The 24,310-nt window shown below is 41.5% G+C and overlaps 1 protein-coding gene across 7 annotated transcripts in view; it reads left to right on the plus strand.

Annotated features, from left to right (window-relative positions):
- The window catches only part of LOC126918726 (serine-rich adhesin for platelets-like), a 58,777-nt gene extending 35,656 nt beyond the window's left edge, over positions 1–23,121 (plus strand). For 2 of the 7 annotated variants that reach the window (XM_050726994.1, XM_050726995.1), the window contains exons 2-8: positions 4,177–4,807; positions 9,245–9,387; positions 9,600–9,817; positions 10,495–10,721; positions 10,926–11,252; positions 11,361–17,088; positions 17,775–23,121. In XM_050726994.1, the coding sequence (XP_050582951.1) occupies positions 4,766–4,807; positions 9,245–9,387; positions 9,600–9,817; positions 10,495–10,721; positions 10,926–11,252; positions 11,361–17,088; positions 17,775–19,603 (8,514 nt within the window). In that variant the 5' untranslated portion in view covers positions 4,177–4,765 and the 3' untranslated portion in view covers positions 19,604–23,121. The remainder of the gene's footprint in view (positions 1–4,176; positions 4,808–9,244; positions 9,388–9,599; positions 9,818–10,494; positions 10,722–10,925; positions 11,253–11,360; positions 17,089–17,774) is intronic. The other 5 variants (XM_050726999.1, XM_050726996.1, XM_050726998.1 and 2 more) reach the window with 5 other exon arrangements.
- The last annotated feature ends 1,189 nt before the right edge of the window (positions 23,122–24,310 follow it).

A 24,310-nucleotide genomic window follows, 5' to 3' on the forward strand; every position in this document is an offset into this window, starting at 1 on the left:
CGAGATTGAGACTGATAAACTGGTCACCTTACGATCGCGTTCGTTTATATATCCTGGTCGAGGGAGTACCGGAAAATTTCAATTCGTCTTTGTTTGATGGATTTTATTGATTATTACATTACGTATGTCCTAACGATGCTGATACTCCGAGGCAAAACAACAACACGATTCGAACTGTTCTCTAGCTCATGTGCCGCTACACCGCCACTATTAGAAAAGGAATCAAATAGTGTCGAAAACTTGGCATTCAACTCCTTCTGGGAATTTTTGTTATAAACGCTTTGACGGTTTACAAAATCGCAACAAGGAAGGATGTAACTATTAGAAGATTTAGAAAATTATTAGCTGGAAAGTTGTTAGTGTTGTCTGAAAATACAAAAATCCTTGTCTTCGACAGAGTCAGCATAATATCGTCATTCGGGAAAATGATTCCGGAAGAAGCATTAGACGCGCATGTAAACTATGTTATGCAAACAAAAGACGTCGAACGGACCGATCAAAGACACGAGAGAATTTAAAGAAAACAACAACTCATTGTGCAAATTGTCCCGACCAACCTCAACTTTGTATAGAATGCTTTAAAGTTTTACTTTTTAAGTAATTTTCTTAATAAACCATTTTCGTATTACTTTTATAACAATTCAATAGTTTCATTACTTCCTGTGGAATATCTTTTCAAATACTTACGACGATCCTTCGCAAGTACTCGAATAAGCGTTACCCGAATACGGGTGACACGGCCCGATCAGAAACTTTTCTGTCACCCGAATATGGGTGACACGACAATCAACGTGTTAGGAATACGTGAATGTATTGGGTTGGTAACTAGGTGACTGCGGGTTTCGTCAGTACCACCTTATGACAAAATCCGCAATCCCTTAGTTGCCAAACCAATAGACACGATATCGGCTACAGAGACGTACAGATGCATTGAAATTTTAAACAGCTTGTTACGTAAATAGGCGGAACTCGATTTGTCTAAAAACTGGACCCTCTGACGTAGTTAGGTTAGTCTTGACCTGCCGGCTTCATTTCTGTCGGGAATTTAAGCTCCCGATGTATAATAAAACCGAGCAATACGAATGACGACTGTTATCCCTTCATTTTCTTCTTCTCCCTCTTTCAAATTGACAATTTGGAGGAGCTTTCCTTCGACGGAACGTCGTTTGATTGGTCCCGAATCGATAGGATATTGGTAAATATTTTTCTCCTTTTGGAAGACGAAATGTTTTACGACTGTTGCAATACGAAATTGCGAAGGTAGGAAAAAGGAGCTGTTATATGTACTTTTCGAATAAAAGACCAACTTTCCGAGCGAGAGAATCGATCTCGTTCGGTTGGTATCGAGATTTTTTCCCCGTAGACGTCTTTTTCGTTCCACGAACGACACAAAACACATCGTACACACGGTGAGTGCCACATTGCGTCATTTCGTTTCCTTCGGAGAGGAAAAACGACATATAATTTTATATGATCGCATTTATACCACGAACTGTTTCTCACTAAGATACTAGGCAGTAACACGAACAGCTTAATCATAATTTCTTTGTCGGTTCGATGCATATTCAATTACGTGAGTCATCGAACTGTTTTTGCAGAGCCGCGTTTCGTATACTCCGCATATTGCAACACATATTTTTAATCGTCGTTAGATTTGTCGACAAGAATTAATCGTTGTGCATACGATAGCGAGCGAGCGAGCATAGAGAGAGGAGAGGAAGGAGGCTTCCTCTACACAAGATTTAACGTAGTTTTCTCATTAAACTGTAATCCATACGAATCAACGTGATCCGTAATTGTCGTGCGAAATAAAAATTCCAACGTCATTCTATATCTGTAGGTAAATTCAAGAAGAAATGTATTTCTTGAATCTTACAGACATATAACGGAAACGAAACTCTTCGATTAGTTGAATTTACGAACGAGCATTTTCCCTTGTACACATCTGCCGCTGTATGTACACGCAATAAATAAATATTTATGTTGCTCGTCGCCCACCACTGGAGAACAAAGGAGGCAAGAGGGAAATGGTGAATATAGAAGGGGTGAGAGGAAAACAGAGTGTACGAAGAGAAAGGGAAAGGAACAGGAAGGACGGGATAAAGGTAAAAGCGTGGGCGGAAGCGTAGAAGGTGGAAAGGAAGGAAGCAGAAACAGAGGGGAAGGGAAAGGGGACGAAAAGGACGGAAAACAAACGACGAGAGGGCGGGAAAGCGGGAGGCGAAAGAGAAGAGGACGAACTAAAGAAGAAAGGAAATAAAGGGACGAGAAACGAAAGGTGGGGAAGGAAGGGAAGCCAGCCCCATTATCTACTACGCGTGGCTGGAAAGTTGGCTAGCAGGATGACACGCGGGGCTAAGAGACGTATTTTGCTGGCTCTTCGTTCGACTTGTAAATGCGAACATTTCGCCCTCTAACGAAAATATGTGTGCCTTATTTTTGAGACTGTGTCAGGCAAGCTGCTAGTATTACGCTATAAAGCGATCCGACCTGAAATCCTAGCCAACTTTCCAGCCACGAATGGTATACGTGCGTACGTACTTGTTGGAAACGATGTATGGTTGTTCTCGATATTATACTTGGCTATAGATAAGGCAGGGAAATGTTTCGAGATCGATGGAAAATCCATAACGATGATTCTAACAATAATATTTAATCGATAAACGCTTGGACGAATCGTGCAATTTGATTTTAACATAGCAGTAGCGATGGTCGTTAAACTATTTCAGCTTCGTACGATACATATCCGTGGATTCTGCAAGGAAATAAGACGTAGTTACTTTCGATCGTTAGTTTGCTATTAATTCGTACGCGTTAATTCGCGTACTTATCGTTGGCAAGCTTTAAGTATCGGTTAATACGAAACGAACCAGTGCTCACGTACTCATTGCGTATGCGTCACGTCGTGCATCTGGGAAAAAGTCTCGATGGGACGATGTTTGGAAATTCACGAGGTAGCCAAAGTCGAGATAAAATTCATGAATTCTGATCTTCGGTTCGATACATCGACGTACGAGCGACAGTGCCAGCGGAGCGCCGTAAAAAAAAATGTTACAGCTTCGACCGACAACTTGACGATATTCTGTGGAACGGCGATATCCATTTCGCTAGTGTTGGCAAAAATAACGATGGGAAAGGAATTTTTCGCTTTCCAAAGTGGCCGAGAACCGGCTGTCAGCGTAGACGACGGAATACGATGAAAAAGAATCGCGATAACAAAGAGGCGCGGGTCAATCTGCATGCCCGGGGGAACAGTTTTCATCGGTGGCAAGCAATTAGAAAAGTCCTCGAATAAATCCGAGCTTTTAAAACGCGTCTCGTGCGCGGTCGTGTTTCCTCGTCGTGAAAAAAAAAAAACGGTGGAAATGGCTGGATGGGGCCAAAGAGACGATCTCGGGCAATCGGATAGCTAGGACTTTAGTATCGGAAGTCAACGAACAGAAAGAAACGCGCCTCGTTGTGTTTAACCCTCTTTAGACTCGAACTCTCGAAATACTATCGTTGCATACACCGTCGCTCTAATTGCATGTCATTTCAACTGGAAAGGAATTTGCAAGCTTAAAACTTTAAAACCCACGATATTTCATAATGAATATATTTTTCCGATACGTTTTTATCAACTTGGAAGCTATCAAGAAACAATTTGTCAAGCAGTAAACTGCTCTATTTCGATAATCCATCCTCGCTCAGATATTTGAAAATTCACTCTCTATAAAACAAGAAGAAAATAGATGCGATTTATTATATTGTCTCTGAAATAATATCGATATCGATACCAAATACCGCAAATCGGATGCTTTCCGCTATATTTGTCTTCCTGTGGTTCCTTTCGTAAATTTGTTATTTCGTTCGAATCGGTTCAAGTAAATGTGACGAGTAGTAGGTGTCCTGATACTTACACGCAGCAATGCGAATACCTTCGTTCGCGTGTTTCGTCAAACCACCTGAAGCCTGTCTACCTATTCAGCTTGCGCTAAATCAGCAAAAGAATCGCGTTTTAGTCGCGGTACCACTTGACTCGAGGTGTTGATAATCAACGACGAAGCGAATCGCGTGACACAGCTAACCCGAGATTGCTTTAACCACGTTGAACGTACGAACTAGTCGAACGTTTGAGAGGGCTGCTTTCTCGCGCACGAGTGGAAACGATTCGATTGTAGTTGTTTTGAATTGCAGATGGTAGTGGTACAGCAGGCGCTGGAATTCGGTTGGTAGTGGCGCGTCCCGACTGTGGAGACCACCTGGTGAGAGGAGCAGGAGAAAACCCGGGATAGCCGGGTGAAGCGAGAAAGAAAAGGAGGCGGAGGTGGTGGCGGTGGAGGAGGAGGAGGAGGATAGAGGAACAACTTTACGGAGGGGACTGACAGTGACCAAACGGAAGAAAGAGAGGAAGAAAATAGGCAGCGGGAAGGGGAAGGGAAAAGGAGAAGAAAGAGATAGAAGGCTCGGTCTCGTGGAAGGACATTGTCCACGGATCTTCCGGTAATTCAGGATATCGAACCTTGAAGCTGCGAAGGTCGCTGATGTCCGCTACGAGCCCTGCCCCTACCCCTGCCAGCTCAGCGTCATCCTCAGCTCAGAGCGGAGGAAAAAGGTCTTCGCTGCCATCGACGCGGAGGAAAATCCGGTCGCTCGTTAGCCTAGGCCTTGATCGAAGAAGAAGGGAGATCTTTTACCAGTGTCTCGACGACCACCACGCGTTCTCTCGACCGAAACTTCAGTATCGCTGCTGCTGTATCGCCGATCAGCACGACCACCCCTCTGAATGTCTTCGCACATCCAAAAGTCGTGCGTGGTGAGGACACAGGTCCATTTTCGGTCCTTCTTTCGCAGATAAAGAGAGAACGAAAGAGAGAGAAAGAGGGTTCGTCTCACGACAAACCAGCCTACACTGTCCTAGCTTCGTTTTCTTTTCACTTTCATCAATGGTTCGTACCATCTCTCGAACCTTTGTCTTTCGTATCGTTTACTCGACCTCTATTCGTATTAACACTAGAACTATCGGTAGTTAACACGAAGCTATTTTCTACCAAAACCAGTGAAAATGACTGGTCTTTAAAAAACACGTAATAATAGAATATTTTTATATTTATTGATTTATTACTTTCTTAAACAAGCAATTACATCTTACGTAGTACATAAGATTTTTGGTATTATTAATCCATCTGGGACCATAATCCCTAAACGAGGGTCGACACATTTATAAAATTATAGAGCCAGTCGTTTTGATTGGTGTGGTATTTCCAGTGTTATCATCTGGCGATCTAGCGATCGATCTGGAATTTTCCTGATAACTGATATCATCATATCGAATGATACGCAGTAAAAATTTGAAAAACGCGTGGGTAGTTGTAGAAAACGAGGAAACTGGTTAATTGGGGTTTGATAAACAGATTGCAGGACCCTTTTACACTTTGACAAGCACCAGTCGTTTTGACTGCTGTTGGTATAAGTAACCTAGATACAAAATTATTTTAAGTTTGAATACATAAAAAACAAAATAAAATTCATTAGATTATTCTTTTAGTTATCGTTGCGAATGTCATCGCATCATCGTGGAAAAAGAAATATAACATGAAGTAGAAATTTTAAAACAAAATTGCGAAACCAGCCAATTTAACTGGTATGGTAGTTCCAGTGTTAAACTCTATCGCGTTGATCAATTACCGTGCAACAACGTTGATCTCGTGAGAACGTTGTAATACGCGTAGCTAGGATAGTTGGCGTAGATTAGGAACGGAATGTATCTATCAAACGTGCGATCGAATAGCCGCTTGTCCGACCAGATTTATCAAGGCACGGGCAATTAGACTGGATCTGCTGTTCGTTTAATTTTAAAGGCGCTTACGCTCTCGTTGCGCTATACCCGTAGTTGACCTCTTATACCTAGGTTTTCCAGAGCTGTGAATTTACCGGAAGTACCTAAGTCTCGAGTTCAATGTCCAACGACGTGTAAAGTGGTAGAAGAGCGTAAAATATACGACAATAATATTTGATAGCGATATCCTCTGTGTTTTACCGAAGTTTTACGATTTCGAAACACTTGCATTACGTCGATGTATCTTCTTAAACGCGATAGAAACAATTGCCATGACTTTTCCTTGTTATTTAACGTGTTTCGCTGGTCGAATAATCGATCAAATAAGAAGAAGCGGGAAACGGTGACAACGACTCGAATAAACATTCGAATCGAGAAACGCGGCGGCGAAGCTGCATGTTCGCTGGAATTCGATTTGATACCAGGAGGAAGTTGATAGAATTTCGCGAAAGCCTGACGGGCTATATAAAATCACGTTATTGAAAAGCTGTGATGTAAAAGTTAATATCGGAAATACTTCGCCTGCTACTATATCCGAGCCTCGTTTTTCGTTCTGCCAGTTTCCGTTACAGGGTCACGGCAATACGTTATTACATCGTAAGACAGAAACTAGAAAACTGCAACGATCGAAACAGTAGGAATTAATCGATCATCGATCCCTTTTCCACTTTGTGAACAGAGAAAAGCTACGGTTTCCCTTTTCAATCGCGCATTATAGCCCATTAAGGACCGAAGCAACAGAGAAGCAATACGTGAACGCAATATCGTTGCGAGATGTAAAGTAATTCAAAATATCTTTTGTATCGAGGTATAAAAAATGTACCGGTATAGTTACGTACTTTATTGGAAAACATTACGCGAATCAGAAACACAGAAGTGATTTTTAAGATTTATAAAAAGTACGTAGAAATGCTATGATTCTTTTTTCCTTTTTACATTTCGTGTAAGATCGTAAGAGACGTAAATGGAAGATGAAAGAAACGTTCAACGTATCCTTGGACTTTGCTTTCACGATCACAGTGCTAAAAGGCAGAATCCGGTAATACGAAATACCTGAAGAAGGAATTGTAAATGAAATGTTACGTTAACGCTGAGATTTGTCCTTAATGGGTAAAAAGGAGGATTCGGAAAGGAGAGCAAGATTTTTGCAACAGATACGCGCGATCTTACGAAACGAACGAATTTTCCAATTTTCCTGGGGAAACGCGAGTAGGAAAATTTTATCGGTGAGAGGTGTAAAATTGGGGGTGAGTTACCGTAGAACGAGAACTGGAATAAGTAAAGAAACGAATCGGGGATGAAACGAGGGGTATCTGCATCGCGAAGTTGCTCGTGAACGGGGCACAGAAGTTGCAAATGGGGAAAGTTACGCGAAAGTAAGATCAGGAAGTTGCCCGTAAGAACCGATGGTTGAGCTCGCAAGGTATGCCTTCGAAATTAACTCCTTTCCAATTGGAAGTTTTCCTCCCGGGTTCGAAGAATTTTTCCAGCGACTTCTTTTATCTGTGAAAATTCTGTCGGTTGTTTGCTTGATACCGTTAATGCTTTTCCTTTTTATCAGCGCTTTTCCTCCTTTTCCCGTTTGCTTTTAGAATGTAATTGATTTTGCAAAGAAATAAAAACATCTCGAGCCAAGGTCGCTTGAAAAGTTACCTTGTATTTTAGCGTTGCAGATTTAAATACCGAATTAAATGGCTGAACAGTTGACGCTTTATTTTAATCAGGTAATTTTTGTTGTTATTATGCTTTTTCTTTTTTATTATTTTTTTTTATGCTAATGCTTCACGGCAACCATAGGATACGTAGTTAAGGAAGAATCTGTGAGAAAGTAAAAACTGTGCATATTTTCTACCAGTATCTTGTAAGCGTTTCCATGAAATAGTAAATTTTCATTCAAACGGAGATTCGATCTTCTATACTGTCGAGTCTCCGATATTTATTGCGCATTGAAAACATCCGTTCGACCTATATACAAAAATCGTTTCTCATGCATCCACAAAAATACTTTTTTTCATTCGTTTGTTAACGAACAAAATTGAATTTTAACGAACGCGCTCGTAGGTGAACGCGACGTTTTCCCTGCTTTCTTTTTCTCCGTTATAACTATGGATCGCCCTTTAACGCGTAACTCATTTCGCGTTCAATTTCTTAAATCGCTTTTGTATTTGATTTCGTTCGATGGCATTATTAGTCGTGTAGGCACGAGCGTTGCTTCGGCACTTCGCGATCGTTGTCCTCTGGATCAATCAAAAAGAGGATTTCATCGGCCAGTTTTCAGATACAGCGGGAAATTCATTCCGGTTGCCCAATATTTGCGGTTTAATAGGAGGATATCGTTTCCGTCTTGTTTTCGCACGTGGTTCTCGGCCACTGGTCCTGCTACCTGCTGAAAACTACAACCCTACCGCTTTTCCAGCGATTAAATACCTTCCTCGGTAATTAATAATTATACTCTGGATTACCAGTCGGCCGTTCTTCAACGTCCTATGCTTAAACTTTTAGAATCGTAACGGAAATCTAACAAATGTGAAGTTATTTAACGCATTGGTTTGCATCGGTGCGATCGTTTAAGGAACGCTGACGCAACTATTGAATTCTAAATTTTTTCGTCATTTTAGTATTTCGGTATTTCTCGACGAGATAACTTTGACAGACAAATAGAACAGTGGACAAAACGTGTTGAAGCAAACATTATTCAAGCGAAGGCATTTCTGATGAACAGAAGTATGCAACGCGATGCAATGTGTTAAACAACGGAACGTTTTCGTCGGGAAAATTGGACATTCTGACGGCGAATTCTTGGATCAGAGAAGGACGCTATTTCGAATCCTCGAAAGTGACGAGCTCGGTTAAAGTTAATGAATTATCATCGGCAAATTTCGCAGTTAAATATTTCGCTGGTCCTTTGTAACTAACATTAGCTACAGGAAAGCTTTCTTTCTTCTAGGTAATGATAAATAGTAGTAGTAAATTTATAATTGTGAAATATGATATAAAATTACAATTATTAAATATATAAATCGCATAATAGTAAATAATTTTATTGGACGAAAACGAAAACCTGGCTGTGTATCCGTTCCTGAAAACGATGCATCGCGCGTTCTCTATCTTACATCTTCCTTTGCCCCCTTTTCCTTTTCAATCTCCTATCGAAAATACCCAGCAGTTCGATTTTCAAATTGGAAATACGATGTTCTATATTTTCATCGCGATGATATCGTTTTAGGTGGCGCGGATAATCAGTTGTCGAAAACGATCGGTTAGAAGTAGACGTACAAATTGCACGATGCAGAAACAAACGATTAAGACTCGGACAGCGGTTCAAAGAGTCGATTAGTCGAACCATTTCCCCTCTTTCTTCTGGAAAAGCCTATGAACGGGAGGTTTTACTTACGTTTAATCGATGGCTGATTTACCGGGTTGCAGGGGCTTGAAGCGACATTGAGTGACAGCAAAAAGAAGTACGGCGACAAGGTGAATGCACTTCTGTCCGCCTGGGAGCATGTCACCAATTTCATTCCTGGGGCAACGCCAGAGGCCACCCAGTCTCTCATAGAATGGGCTCACAAGTGAGTATTTCCACCACCGATAAAACTGTGTTTCCCCTTTTCATCATCGAAATTCAAGAGTTTCTAATGAAAATGATCTTTACCTGTGCTTGTGTTCCTCTAAGAGGTCAAAGATGCGGGTGGCCTTCCACCTCGTTAATTTCTCTTCGATGAATTTCACTCTTTGTTAAACACGGTTTAATTGGTCGTATCACGCGTCTTTATCGTTGTAGACACACGTTGAAATTGGTACTGCGCGGGGAGTGGCCGAAGTTGTCACCCGCGACGAAGACGCACCTCAGTGTAACGTTACAGAGGTGCGCGTCACACCTGGTGCAACACCCCGCTGCACCCAGGTGCACTGCCCTGATAGCTCTGGTGCACAATCCATGGACTCATCCCGCTCTCGACAGCATACTTAACGGCCAACCGGATTCCGAACATGAAGAGGGTAGGTCGCGCATCTACTTCTTTTCTTCTTTCTCTTTACGCAACCTGGGTTTTATATTCGTCGTTATACAAGTCATACAGGTTGTAGCCAAGAAGATCGTATAGCACGGAATAATAAGTAACACGAGGATCAAATATAATGATAAAATCAAATTTCGTTGGTTTCTTTTTTGGAAAATCAAGTTTGAAAATTGCAGCTTATAATACAAACGATCCTTATCCGTGTTTGTGTATTTTTAGGAAAAAGAAAGAATACCCTGGCACTTTCAATTCTTATGTAAAGAACACTTTCAGATTATATTTTGTCCAAATGAGACGTTAAACGAACAAATTTCATCGTATTGGGTTGGAAACTAAATGATTGCGGATTTTGTCATTAAGTGATATTGAATTGCCAATCCAATACATTTTCGACGGAGTTTGTTTTGTAGGATAACGTCCTGTCGATCGTGTAGCCATGCGTAGCCGGGCACTAGGCAAATTCAAAGTTGATTTTCACGAAAACGAAACGTCGAACGAAATTCGGTTATCGTTGATGTTCGCCTTACTTCGAGTCATAAAATCTTGGCAATGTCAGTTGCACCGCGAATATAGGACTCGTGACGTTGATGCAAAGTTCGTCCGTAACTTATGAAAGATGTAACAACGATCTAACGATAGATTATTCTCGATTTACAGAGTTCTGTTGTTCGGAGAAAGGTGAACTGCTGACAATGAGGCTGAAAATACTTTGCGAGGACCGCTGCGAGGACATAGCGGTAAAACTCGCCGCTGCATGCGTACGTTCTCTACGACGGAGCGATCGGTTGCGCTCACTCTCGGATTCTCATCACGTTCATTACATGATCGACGTCTATATCGTCCTCTTGTATAAATTGAAACGCACGCAAGATATATTCGCTCAAGTGAGTATCGTTTGGGAGGAAAGGTCGACCCTTGGTCCGTTTTCGTGGTTACACGAATGTATGTTTGGTTGCGTCGAGAACACGCACAAAATATTTTGGACCCCGAACCGTTCCGCAGGTTTTCGAACGCCCACGTGTACTCAGATTAATTTGCCGATATTACAAAAGCATGCATGGTGTGGTAAGGAAAGGCTTTCTTTTCAGCTAAAATTAATGGACCTCAGCGACGGATTGGAATTGGTCCAACGTCTCAGTGGTGAAAGACCGACAAAGTATGGAACTGCACGCGTTTGGAGAAATTCGATAAAAGCTGCCGAATTGGTTGCACAATATCTCGTTACAGCTGGTATGGTACGCCCTGTGCCGGAAACAGGCGCAAACGTTTTGGAACAAATTCTAAACTCCTGGGCATTGTTGCATTCGAAATTAAAAGACGTAGCACCTACGTTGCCAGGGATGATAAGGAAGTTAATCGAACCCGCTGAGAGTGCTCAGCACATTTATATCTTTTGCGCGGTACTTGTTAAGCATGTGAGTATATCTAGGTTCTTGTTATCGTCATTCTCCAAATTATTTAATTCCGACAAAGTTCGAGAAACAATTGAAAACTCTTTTCGTTTGTTTTTCTTTTAATTACAGTTTGGCGATAGCATAAAGCCCGTGGTAATCGAATTGTATATCAGGGCGTTGACCACGGATATGAATGAATTGGAGAGTCAAAAAACAAAATCCGATACGGAGAAGGTTCGCGAGACTGCAAAGCGTCTGAGCACGCAATTCCTCAAGTTAGCCGATGTCGTTGGTAGCAATATCGGTATTGCCCGAGAATGCGTGTTGACAGCATTTTCTCTGCATCCTACCAGGGCTTGTTACGATAGGATCAAGGAAATCGCTGTTGCTTGCGGAAAAACGAAAGAGGATGGAACCTCCGGTGATAACGTCACCGGCAACGAGAAACTAAACCACATCCTTGAGAATAATCATTCTAACATAGGATTAAAAAAGATCGATAGCAATGCCGGAGAAAAGAACGGAACAAAAGTGACGAATACGGATTCGTCTTCGTCTTTATGCAATTCTTCGTTATTTCCAGTGTCGCCGTCGTTGTCCAGTTCGATCACGGGTATAACAACACCAACGAAAAAGAATATCGATTTCCAAAACGGACAAGTAACCAAGAACTTTGAGCGAACGGATCAACTATTAAAGAGCCTTTTAACTCTGAAAAAGGGAGATACGACGAACTCGGCAAGCGACAGGTGTCCTTTGCATCCAAAGAGGGATTCGTTATCCAATGGTCCACTCGGAGAGCTTTGCTTCAATTGCGGAGAATTTATTGGGAACGATATCTCGAGTAGTAAGACTCCAGAGTCGAACAATACGAACTCTAGAAACGTGGAAAGAACGCTCGATGCTTTAATTCTGATCAAAGGCGACGCTGTCACGGGTTCTGCGAATTACGACGAAAAATCCGTGCCAAATCAAGTGCTAGACGCGGAAAAACTCGGTCTGTCGCCACAGCTTTGCGATGACTTGGCCGTGGTTTTGAGCAGTCCTCGTTACCACATGCTTAGCTGGGTTTTGGATTGGAAGGAGCTGAAAAGTCTGTGCGAGAGATACTTGGAGAATGCCGAGGAGATGAGAAATACCAACAAGGAGCTGAAATACCTCAATATCGATTATTCGCAGTTTAAAGATTGGCCCTCGGAAGATGATACCAAGGATATCTTTTTTGGAATTGAAAAGGGATACGAGCAATGGGTGGATTTACCTTCGGATGGCTCGGAACAGTTTGGTAGCTTCCAGCCTGCTGGTAACTTCAAGAGGTCGTCGACGAGAAGAAGCCTCGATGACGCTACCACTACCGATTCGGATAGCGGAAGTGTATTACGAGTAAGGAGAACAGGGAGACAGAGAAAACTTCATAGATTAGAATCTTCCGAAAGCGACTATGACAGCACGGAACGTAAACCGAAACATTTTAGGAATAGGATCAGTTCGATCTCTGATACTGACAGTAATACGCAAGACAGCCAAACAGACAGCTTTGGCAGCGACGGATGCCGACTGGAGGTAAAGAAAAAGTCGAATAAATCGTCCAATAAGGAGTCGAATAAGAAACGTTCAAAAACTTCAAAATTAACTGTTGATTCCGTCTCGCATTTTCATATGCTTGTTAATGAAAACGTTCGACATACAAACACGAACGAAGACGCGAGCGGATCCGACGTAAGTGGCAACGATATTATAACTTTATTTTCTGCCGATATGGATGAAAACAAACGTGAAACAATAAAAGGTTCGACGTACACAGCAACCGCGCCATTAATACTTACAGAGAGAAGAAGCGACCCAGCGGTACTTAAATCTTTGAGGATGTTCAGGCCGCAAAATTCGAAGAAATCTGCGAGGATTTCTCAGATACTGCACAAGAATCTCCTAAATAAGAGTAAAGACAATAATAACTTAGAAAATAATACGAACAGTATAACGAAATTTGCTCCGATGCTCAGCACGCTCAACCTGAACCCGAAGATTGTATTAACCAGAGCGGACGAGATCGACAACAGACTGATACGATCGAAAAAGCAGCAACGATTGAGTAGTGGCGATATTACTAGCGAACTGATGAACATTCAGAAGAATATGCCATTCTCTCCGAACAAAAACGCATTATCCCCGTATCAGAAACAAAAAGGAAATGGAGCAGCCATCACTGGTAAAACCGACTTATCTCCTACCGGTGGACGGGACTTAAATTCTAAATCGAATTTGGGCAAAAGAAAGTTTGATATTCTTGCGAAGGTTGTCAGGGATTCGGATATCTTGGCAAAAAATGTACCGGGTCTAAATTCATTGGATATGATGGTACCGCCAAGAATGCGACCCACTGTAAACGTCGTGCAACTTTCAAGAAACATTCCACAGAGTCCGAATTCGGGCTCTATCAACAGCGGAAATACTCCCCCGCGGCCAAACAGAACTCCGAGCGTGGCTGGAAACATTCAATTACCCGGTACACCCTCTTCCGGGGGGCACGATAGTGGTGTTGGCATGAGTCCGGCCGGTCAAACCCCTCCTCCGAGATCGTCGATTCTTCCCGATGTCGGTGAAGAAACGAATCAACTACCCGATAGTTCACCAACCTCTTCTACGACCACGAACGTTTCCGGTCAACTCGAGCCTGACTCGAGTCCTAGAACGGTGCCTATTCGGCGAAATCAACAGAGTCAATCGCCCAAGAAATCTCCGTCTCCTTGTTCCACGGTCACAACTACCACGACGACGAGCTCGGTAGTCGCCTCGACGACCATCGCATCGGAGCAGCTACAAATCGTTTGTAAACCAGACGGTACATACCAGTTGGCCTCTATAAATCCGAACGTAGTGTCTAATCAGAGGAATGTCCTCAATCTGCAGAACATCGACGATGGAAACGTTGGTAATTTTTCGCGGCAAAACCAAAGAGCCGAAAACGCAAACGCGAACAGGAGTACGTACGAGAGATTAACGTCTGCAAAAGTGACGGCGCAGTCTGGACAAAACACCGGTTTGCCCAAATTTCAGCAAGCTTTCGGCAAAACTATATATACGCTTTCCACGGACACGTCGACGGGCGGCGTAACCGGCGCCTCATCGGAAACGCACGTACAGACGGCGTCCCCGCAGAAGACGGCAAACCTATCGAAAGCAGTACAAACATCAGTACCTAATGCACAACAAACGAACGCGTCTACAGGCATAAACGTACAGTCCATTGCAAACATTCCAAACACGTTACAATTATCCACTAGCAGGCAAATCTTGAATATCGTCCAAAGCTCTGGAAATAACGCAAACGTGGCGTCTAGTCCGAATACGAATCAAACGTTGACGCAGCTAGTACAAAGCGTTCAGAATGCTTCGCCGGGTGTGATATACACGCACAAAATTCCTGTTACTATATCCACTACAAATCCGAGTCAACTGAACATTATACCGACTATATCGCATTCGAATTCGATACCACCTGGAAGAACACCGGTGGTCAAGTTGAACATTATTCGTGCTCCTTTGAGGCAACCAAATATTACCGGAGCTATTCAAGCAGTTTTGGCCACGCCAAGATTACAACAGCAGCAGCAGCAGCAGCAACAACAACAGCAGCAGCAGCAACAACAACAACAACAACAACAACAACAGCCACCACCACAGCAACCACAACCAACAGTTAGGACAGACAGTTTACTTGGTTCTCCTATAGAGGTACCGAATCAAGTTAGCTCAACCACTTTAGAGCAATTGAGAGAATTCGAAAGCGTCCTGGAGCAAGTGAAAGAGAGGAGTACGATTCAACCACAGTCTCATCAAACGATATCCACCGCAGCCACTACCACCGTACAAACGCAAACTACTACGCAACAAACGCAAGCTACCAAACCACAGCAAGTTTCTGTGAGCGCTCTCACTCAACAGCTTTTGATGCCGACGCAGCAAACCACCAACAACGATTTTGCGAACAACGGCAACACAGTAAATTTTCAACAGGACGTTTTCTCTCAGAAAGTTTCTCTAACTTACGTAAATCAAAACGCAGGCTCCGTTGCCACGAAAACTCCAAATTCGACTCCGGTCGTTGTTGTGACCAGCTACTGTCAACCGGCGGCTTCGCCCGCTCTCAGTGTTACTTCGCAAAGTTCTTCCAGTCCGTGCGTCACCCCGGCTCCGACGCCTGCACCATCCGCTGGGAAAACGCCTCCCACTCCACCTTCGTCGAAAACGGTGAAAAAAACGGCGCCCAAGACGGTGAAAACCAGCGCGACGAACACGTCGAAGGCTTCACCAATACCGAAGCCGCAACAAAAGCCACAGGAAGACGAACAGACCGCTCAAAGAATCTACGCTATATTAGACGAGTATGCAGAGCAATTACGAAATTCTCCTGATCTGAACAATAAACCCGCTCCGAGGAGAAGATCAAATCCACCAACGAATCCGAGTCAATCTTCGAAGAGGAAAAAGTCGAATGCGAGCAAAACGAAACCTGGTGGTCAACAGAGCTCGGAACTTAGCCCGAGTACAGATGATCTCGGAAGAACAATGGGCAGCGAGGATTCTTCGAGCGGCGTTGTTCACGTGCAAGACAGTCCTGCTGGTTTCTCCGCTCCGGAGGAACCATCCAGTAACGTTGGAAACGTGACGGATGCAACTGCCGAAATTAGAAACCTGACGAACGATTCGAACGACAGTGTGGAATTAAACGTTAAAAGACGAAATCTGATTTTCGCGGAACCTGGTTCCGGGCAGTCGAGGGCGGTGATCGTTCAGGAAGCTGTGCAAACTGGTTCCGTGAGCGTCAGCGAAGCTCTAGCTTCGGTAACGGGAAAGATGGGAAGCACAGCTGTCTTGGTCCCTGGACCTAATTACATATTACCGATGAATCTAGTGAAAGGTCAGCAATTCACGATAGTATCCAGCGGATCGAAACTTCTTGCAACGGTGCCCGCAACCGTACGAGCTACTGGAAACACCGGTGTATCGAATACTCTCGTACTTCAATCCTTTCTGAATCAAGCAGGGAAAATAATTTCGCAACCGGGGCAAGTCAAGCAAGTTAAAATACCAACGTTGCAGACTCTGTCAGGCAATCAGACTCTGACCACGACGCAAAACGTTCAGGGTGCGTCGGTGGTTATTCCTCATAGTGGAAATCATACTCAATTTACGAGCGACGTAAGTACAGAGAAGAGTAACATCATCGGTGACTTGACTATGACAAAATCCGACACTGTGACTGGAGGAGTTACCGTTGAATCCGCGACGAACACGATCGTCGTGAACAAGAGCAATTCTACGATCGGTCTGATACAGCGTAACTTGAACGAGCCGTCAGAAAATCAACCGATATGCGGCGTGATCACCAGCAACCCTAATTTAACTCTTCAAGGCGCCAGACTGTTCAACTCCTCTATACACAAACTGACGACGCCGGCGCTTAAGTCTGACAACGTAGTGTGTATAACGCCAACAGCTACGATCGCCCATAGTCCAGAAAAGAAGTCACCGCAAGAAAGTCAAATACATAACGACAAACCTGTCTCCATTCAAACGAGTGCAACGATTGCTCTCGCTTTTGCCACTCAGTCCGATGTTTCCTTGTTGAACGACGCTCAACAACATCAGCAACAGCAACAACAACAACAAAAGGATATGAAGGAAATATCGACGGAAATAATCCCTGGTGCCAAGATCATCTCCCCGAAGACGGTCAAGAGAAAAATCGACGACGCAATGGGTATGTCGGAGAACGTTCCGAAAACCTTGATCACTTCCAACTCTGTCGTTTGTTCGAGCAATGCCACACCGTTACAGAGTAACGAAAAGATTGGTTAGTGTCTTTTCCAAAATTGGTACGATAATTGGACAAATTTTCTAATCTTTACAAACTTTTATCGCTCAAGTGGTATTTAAAACACTTCCGCCAGACATCATATACATGTTTGATGCAAAAATTCTAATGCTATTACAGTATCGTGAAAAGATTCGTCGATTTCTTTGGTAATCTTCTTAAGTATTTGATTGCTACGTAAATTCAACAGGCCAGTCTATCTCTATATCCATTTACAACGTTCATTCATAGTGGCTACGAAAACTATTTGTGTACTACAAATTAACAGGCTTAACACTCAGTACTTGTAATTACAAAAATTTGATATCATGAAAATGAAACATAGAATCTAATAAAGAAGCACTTCATTGGAAAATAATGATACGTATAAATATGGTTTGTAGCCACTGTATGTGATGTTGCGTTATGCCTCTTTTGCAAAAATTTATCAATTTATCGTTAAAAATAGGATACGTTGTTGCATTTTTACTGCGTCTAAACGTTGCAAAGAGAGTAGAAAAATACCCGTTTAAAAAGAGATTTTGATAGCATGAGATTGGTCGATTGAAACTGATTCCCTGTAAAAGTGTAATGAGGTAACGATGTAAGAAGAGGCATACAGGATTTATACAGTGTAGTGGTAAGTAAGAAGAGCTTAAATAACGTGCCAACGTATCTGTTCACAGACTCTATGTCCACGATAACGGTTACGAGTAAACAGTCTGGTGGAATCGACCACGCGACGCAGTTCCTGGTAACTGGTGGACCAAGTAGTTCGGATAGTCAAGAATCTGCTGTTCAGCAGTCTGCCGATGGTATCGAGGTATCGTGCAAGATCGGAAACGGCTTACTATATGGAAACGCGCGATTGCAAGAAGCTTGGGAACCAGAGGGTAAAGTGTCGCCCGATACACCTTGGCGATACGTTCCTACGTCAGCGAATTCTTTAAATATCGAACCTTTGAATTCAAGATACTCAGATAATTCAGAGAACGTTCAAAGCGTTCTGCAGATCATCAATAAAGGTCAAGGTATCGAGATGGCGAGTGGACAGATCTATCAAACGAACACGAAAAAGTACTTTATGAATCATACGTTAGAACCATTCCAGCAATACTCGAATAAGAGCAACATGATGAAAACGCCGTTAAATCCTAGATTAGATCGAGAATTGTTACAACAAAAGATGGAGAGGAAAGCAGCCGCGATAGAACGCGAGATGAAGCTACAGAAAAGTTTATCGGAGGAGTGCGAAGACTTGGGCGTGGATGAACCGAGCACCAGTGACTTGTTCCCAGAGGCAGATTTGTTGTTCGATACGAATCATTCGCCATCTTTCGATCATTCTTCTCAAGACGCATCCTGCAGTCAACCACTGGGTATGAAATCTTACGGTGGTTCCTACTTTCGTTCATTAGATTCGTCAAGCGGTAGCAGAGACGCCAGTCCCGTTGCCGATTTTAAGCTGAACGAACGTAGAAAAAGTAGCAGCCAGCGAACCAGATCCGCGAAAGATTCTTTGAAGAAATTGAAAAGAGACAAGATAGATGATCTACATTTAGAAAATCCGTCGAAACACTTGCGGCTAACCTTGGATAATTTAAGTCAGGACGAAGCATCGAATAGTAATTCTGATATTTCGAGATTATCGCCGACGAATCTGGGATCGTTGGAGAACGATTCGTTGAAGGATACGGGTCGGACAAAAATGATGTCAAGAAATGGTTCGAAGGAAGGTTCGCCAAGTAGCGTGTCGAGCATTCCATCAAACATGAAATTGGATATCGACTTGGATTCGGAATCGCTACCCCCAAGCATCAATGTAAATAATACCTCGGCAGCAAGCTCGGGGGACGAAAGCTTAACCTTGCTGAGCGGTAACACCGCCGATGTCACGATACCTTCACCACTCTCGCCGATCGCTGGTCCCATGCTATCGACGCACAAGTATACCTATACCAATAAGAAGCGAATTCCGTCGAAGGTGACGAGGATGGATTACCTTTCTTGGGAGAGTCCAATGTCCGAGAGAATGAGATCGAGCAGCGACGAAGAGGATTCTAGTATAAGCGAGTCGGTCAGCAGTCAACCAGAAGACAACGCTCTGAGCAACGGACTCGAGGATAGTGTACAAAGTCTCAAATCTCTGTCGAACGAGCGACGCTGCAATTATCTAAAAAAAAAGGATAAGTTACAGGTGAATTCAAGAGTAGTATTGAATCGAGCGGATCATAAAAGTAGTCTGTCGAAACGTACCAAGCTGAACGAGTCGATTCAAGATTCGGTCATGGTTTCCAGTGATAAGGCCTCTGAGGCCTCGGACGACGAAACGAGCAATATCGCTTTGGTCGAGCCGGACTGTCGAGCCAGACGATCCAGTTTACGTGGACACGTTAAGAAGGGATGTGCCTGTTGCAACGGATCGCCGGAAAGACCCAAAAAGAAATCGGTCAAGCCCGAACATTCGAAATTAAAGAAGCGACTGCCCTCGAAACAGGCTGGAAAGAAAAGGTAGTCCTAGCGTTCGAACGCTCGACGGAGCATCGCGTGTTCAATCCTAATGGTGTATGCTCATGCCTGGCGACACATGTCCAGTGACAAAGGAGCTTCCAAATGTACGGGCGTCGTACTCGTACTTCTCGCTACGAGAACGACACAAAACCTATAACTGACAGCCGGAAAGCGCATCGAAGGGAAACCAAATCGCGTATATAATTCGTTCGGATCGGATGATGAGGTACACAAACTACAAATTTGTATATAATATATTAGCGAATACGGGAGTTGTTAGAGACAAACTTTTATCATACACCGATAACTCGGAGTGCGTCAGTTCTCGATACAGCGTAAACACTGATCCCGTTTCATCTATGAGAGAGCAAAGAAAGGAGCATAGAAAGAGCGAAAGAGGGAGAGAGAGATAACAAGCGAACAGTTTATTAGCGATTCTCGAGGTATAGGGCATCCTCTTACCACTAAATGTTATTATGATAACTAGATGTAAGATGCAAATTATAATGAATGGCAGACTTAAAGTAAATCATTAAGGATATTAGAGACGCAATCTAGTCAAAAGATAAAGAAATTCGTTGCGAGAAGTAGGCGTGAATGCGCGAAATAGTGTGAGCGCGAAAAAAAAAAGCGTAAATGAAAAAATAGCGGAGGATAACACGAGTAAGAGGAGAGAGAGCGAGAGCGAGCGAGAGAGAGAGAGAGAGAGAGAGAAAGAGAGAGAGAGAGAAATAAGCGTATCCGACTGTCGATAGATCCCTCGCAGACTAAAGAATTTATAATTAAAAGCCTGAATTTATAACTCTGTCTACTGTATCTATCATGACGATACTATTCCACGTTCTTCTACATGGTGTGGTCAGACTGAATAGACGAATTAATCTATAGATCTCGGTAAATTAATGTAGTAAAACATGCATTTTGAACTTTTTGCCTTTCCGCGTAATGCTTCTCGATAACTTAGAACCTTCACTTTATAATCGAGATGATTCTTGTAAATTGTAGTGTCATACCTTTGTGCAAGGGAATAGTGACGAAATGGTTAAATGGATGAGTAATAATAAAAAAGAAAAAAACCAAATAAAGGTAAACGTATTTAAAAGAAGATATCGAGAAGGAGAGATGATAGAGAAAAGAGACGAGAAAATATATATAACTAAGGAGAGTAACCTTGTGTGTCGTACAGGCCGACCATACCTTGTCACGGTGCATGTAAAAAGTATCCAAAACACTGTACATTACGTAGATAATTCATTAAAAGTATAGTATTATATCGCTGCACTTTAGTACAAAATCGCTTCACCTTGTTTCAGAATGACAAGTTTATATCATCTTTCGGTGTGCTGTCGTGACGCGTGAATGCCTGCAACATATTATAAAACTATAAGCAAAGATAACACTTGTAAAGGTTGTGTAATTAAGCTACGAAACACTGATTAATTTCCGTACGTTTCTTTCGCGCCTTCCTCATAGTGTGATTGGAGGTTTGTCCGCGTAAAGGCTAATAAAACTCGTTAATCGAGGCGTTTAATGTATTATCTCTGGCGCATAAACTAAGAGTTAAGGATGTTGAAAAGTAATGTTCCTGTGAATAGTCTCCTTTCGTGATACGAACCAAAGTGATTCCGTTTAGAAGCAAAAGATGGAAGAAAATAAATGATAAACAGAAATAACCTTAAAGAAGAAAGAAAAAGATAAAATGAGAGAGAAATGAAGTACGAGATATAAGCGTATTAAATTTATTATCTTTCTTATAATCTCATGTAAATTGTTACATTAGTTGCTTCGATCGTAAGATAAAGTATCTTCTTCGTTTTTCCATTCTGTCAACGATTAGTAAAACTCTACCTCGTGCACGCGTCGATCATTTTTCATAATTCTCATCATGTTTTTAAGCAATTTCTATACACTTCGCCCGCTGTAACTTGAACGATTTTAAATAATATCTTTCACTTTGAATCGCATGAATAAGTGGGTGGAGGTGGAGGTGAGGGTAATATAGACAATCTGTAATTGCTGCTCCTAACATTTAAATTATTTTTATCGGAAAATAATTTATGTTTAAACAATGTCGTATCATTAGCAATAACAGAATGCGTACAAAATCCAGGTCTAAAGCCCGATGTTTTAGCCATTAACGATATGTTTCACTAGACGCTCTATGAATTCAACCGCTTCTCTGAGTTTAGTTGTCTATCTTATTCCATTTTAATCGTCCAACACCTTCTTGTAAATAATGTACATTTCATACTTTCCAAATCCCTTTTCAATCGTTCAACGAATAATCCCACAACAAATTTCAGCGTAATCCGACGAGTTTTCAGCGGGGCGAGCCAAGGAAAAAAAATGTCAAGTTAATGTTATCGTGTAAACGTAAGCTCTTATCTTCCTATAAAGCTAAAGCGATGTAAAAAAAGGAAAGACACGAAGGAAAGGAATGGAAATGAAATTACGGAAAGAATCGGACGTACGGACAACAAATAGACACGGACAGATGGAGACGTTGAGAAGATGCATCTTTGTGAGTAAGTGTAAATTTTGGAAAAACGTCACACCAAAATAATACGTATTTTTCGATGGGAAGGAAGAAAAATATATTACATGTAGCTTATACGTTAAAGCAAAACAAGCGAGAAACAGACAGAATGAATGTGCATGTACGTATGAGTGAATGAATGGAAGAGAAAAAACGAGGAAGAAAATACGATTGTCAGTGATAGCCTGGCCTTTTTCGCCACCTTTAGTCGTACCAATCGCATTTATAATAGAGGGGTAACTGTAGTCTTCGTAAAAAGAACTCATGAATGGACTTAAATAAAAAAACAAAAAAACGAAAAACTAGAAGAAACACTTAAGGATAAGCAAAGTTTTCCAGAGCCGAGAGCTTTTCAGGTACTTAAAAAAAAAGGAAAAAAAAGAAGAAGGAAGGACAAAAAAGCAAACGAACAAGAAGGAAGAAAGAGGAGGTATAGTAAAAAGACAGGAGAGAAGAAACTAAATGTAGAAAGAAACAAAACCGCTTTACACTGGCCGTTAAGTGATTAACTTAAGAGTTTTTGTATCGTACGTTTATTAAGACTACTGTTTTTTCTCACTCGAACCACCCCTTACTACCAGTATTCGAAAGGACGATGTTTGCCGCGTCACTTTGATATCTGTAAACAGCAACGTGAGAAAATAATGTAGGGAAAAGAGGAGAAGCATTATAAAAAAAAAAAAAAATAAGGAAAAAATAAATAAGTAACCGATAATTCTAGAGAGTGGAAATGGAGAAATTGGCGAAAGAGCGAAAAAGGGAGAGAGGCAGAGAGAATACGTATAAACGAAACGGCCGTGCACTGCAAAACGTACATTGATTAAAATACGTATTGTCGTTTAGCACAAATCAGTTGAAAATCGAGAGATTAAGTAATTACAAAAATGATGAACGAAACCGATGAGAGACGGGAAGCCAGATAAACCGAGGACGAAGTTGTTAAAAAAAAAAAGAGAAAAATCAGAAAAAAAAACGAAAAAAGAAAAGTAATAGACACCAGTACAGTCATGTCCGAAATATAAAATAAAAAAAAAAAAAAGAAAAAGGAAGAGAATAAAAGAAAGAGAAACGTGTAAGATCGGCTTCTCTGTATATACGTTTAAAAGAATGCAGTAAAGGAAAAGCACGAATGAAGGGAACATTTCTTTTCTAGACATTACCATTATACATATGTACTGTAATTATATAAAACATTAATAATACATATTTTCGAGATACACGATCAGTCGGAAAAAGTTTGTTCGGTGAAGGCTACGGTTCGATCTAACGCATCATTATATTTAACGTAGAATCGATATTTACATGTGAATACACTTGCACCAGCATTTATATGTAAATATTTGACTAGCGTTAAGTGAACAAATTCATGCATAAACTTGCAATCTTCGTAGTTCTCTCCATGCGATACATATTATTCCTTTGTGACTTCGATAAATGCTAAAGGCCTCGTTATTTTCACACATTTTGACAAACGCATGTTTCGGACTGAAAATATTGAATTTATATTTTTAAGATCGTTCTACTTAACAAACGCGTACAAAAAAAGCAGCGGTGCACTACAACGCTAACAATTGAAACTGAAAGGTCTTTATAGAAAATTACGTGATCTCATGCAGTATTTTGTAGGTACTTCTGATTTTGCTGTTCGCTTAATTTGTTAAAACAGAAAATTTATTTTCATATTACCGGCACATCTCTTTGCGACATTGATATTGCTAAGTCATTAATGTTTTATGAACGGGTTTGCATAGAGTTTCATAGCAATGTTTCTTGTTTTTAAAAGTGACTGAATTACGTATGATTGAGAGTCTGGTCGTAAAGAGGTGAAAGAGTAAATTATTAAATTTATAAATATTGGACGATGATAAATATTGGAACACTTGAATAGTCGTCATATACGTCTGAACAGACAACCAAATTATGACTATACTAATGAATACGAACCCTTACAAATTAAAATTTGAATTGATTCTACGTATATATTATATACATCTATTAAAATTCTATTTTTGATATATTTTATATTTATTTAACTAAACTGTTAATATTGGAAATCAAATTTCTCTTCAAATTTATTTTTTTCTTTTCTTCCTTTTAATAGTTGCAAAATAATAAATGTAAAGTGAACAAAAATTATATCGAATTACCAACAATTAGATATCTGAATATCTGAAT

The sequence above is a fragment of the Bombus affinis genome, chromosome 7, assembly GCF_024516045.1.
Source record: "Bombus affinis isolate iyBomAffi1 chromosome 7, iyBomAffi1.2, whole genome shotgun sequence".
NCBI classification, from domain to species: Eukaryota; Metazoa; Arthropoda; class Insecta; order Hymenoptera; family Apidae; genus Bombus; species Bombus affinis.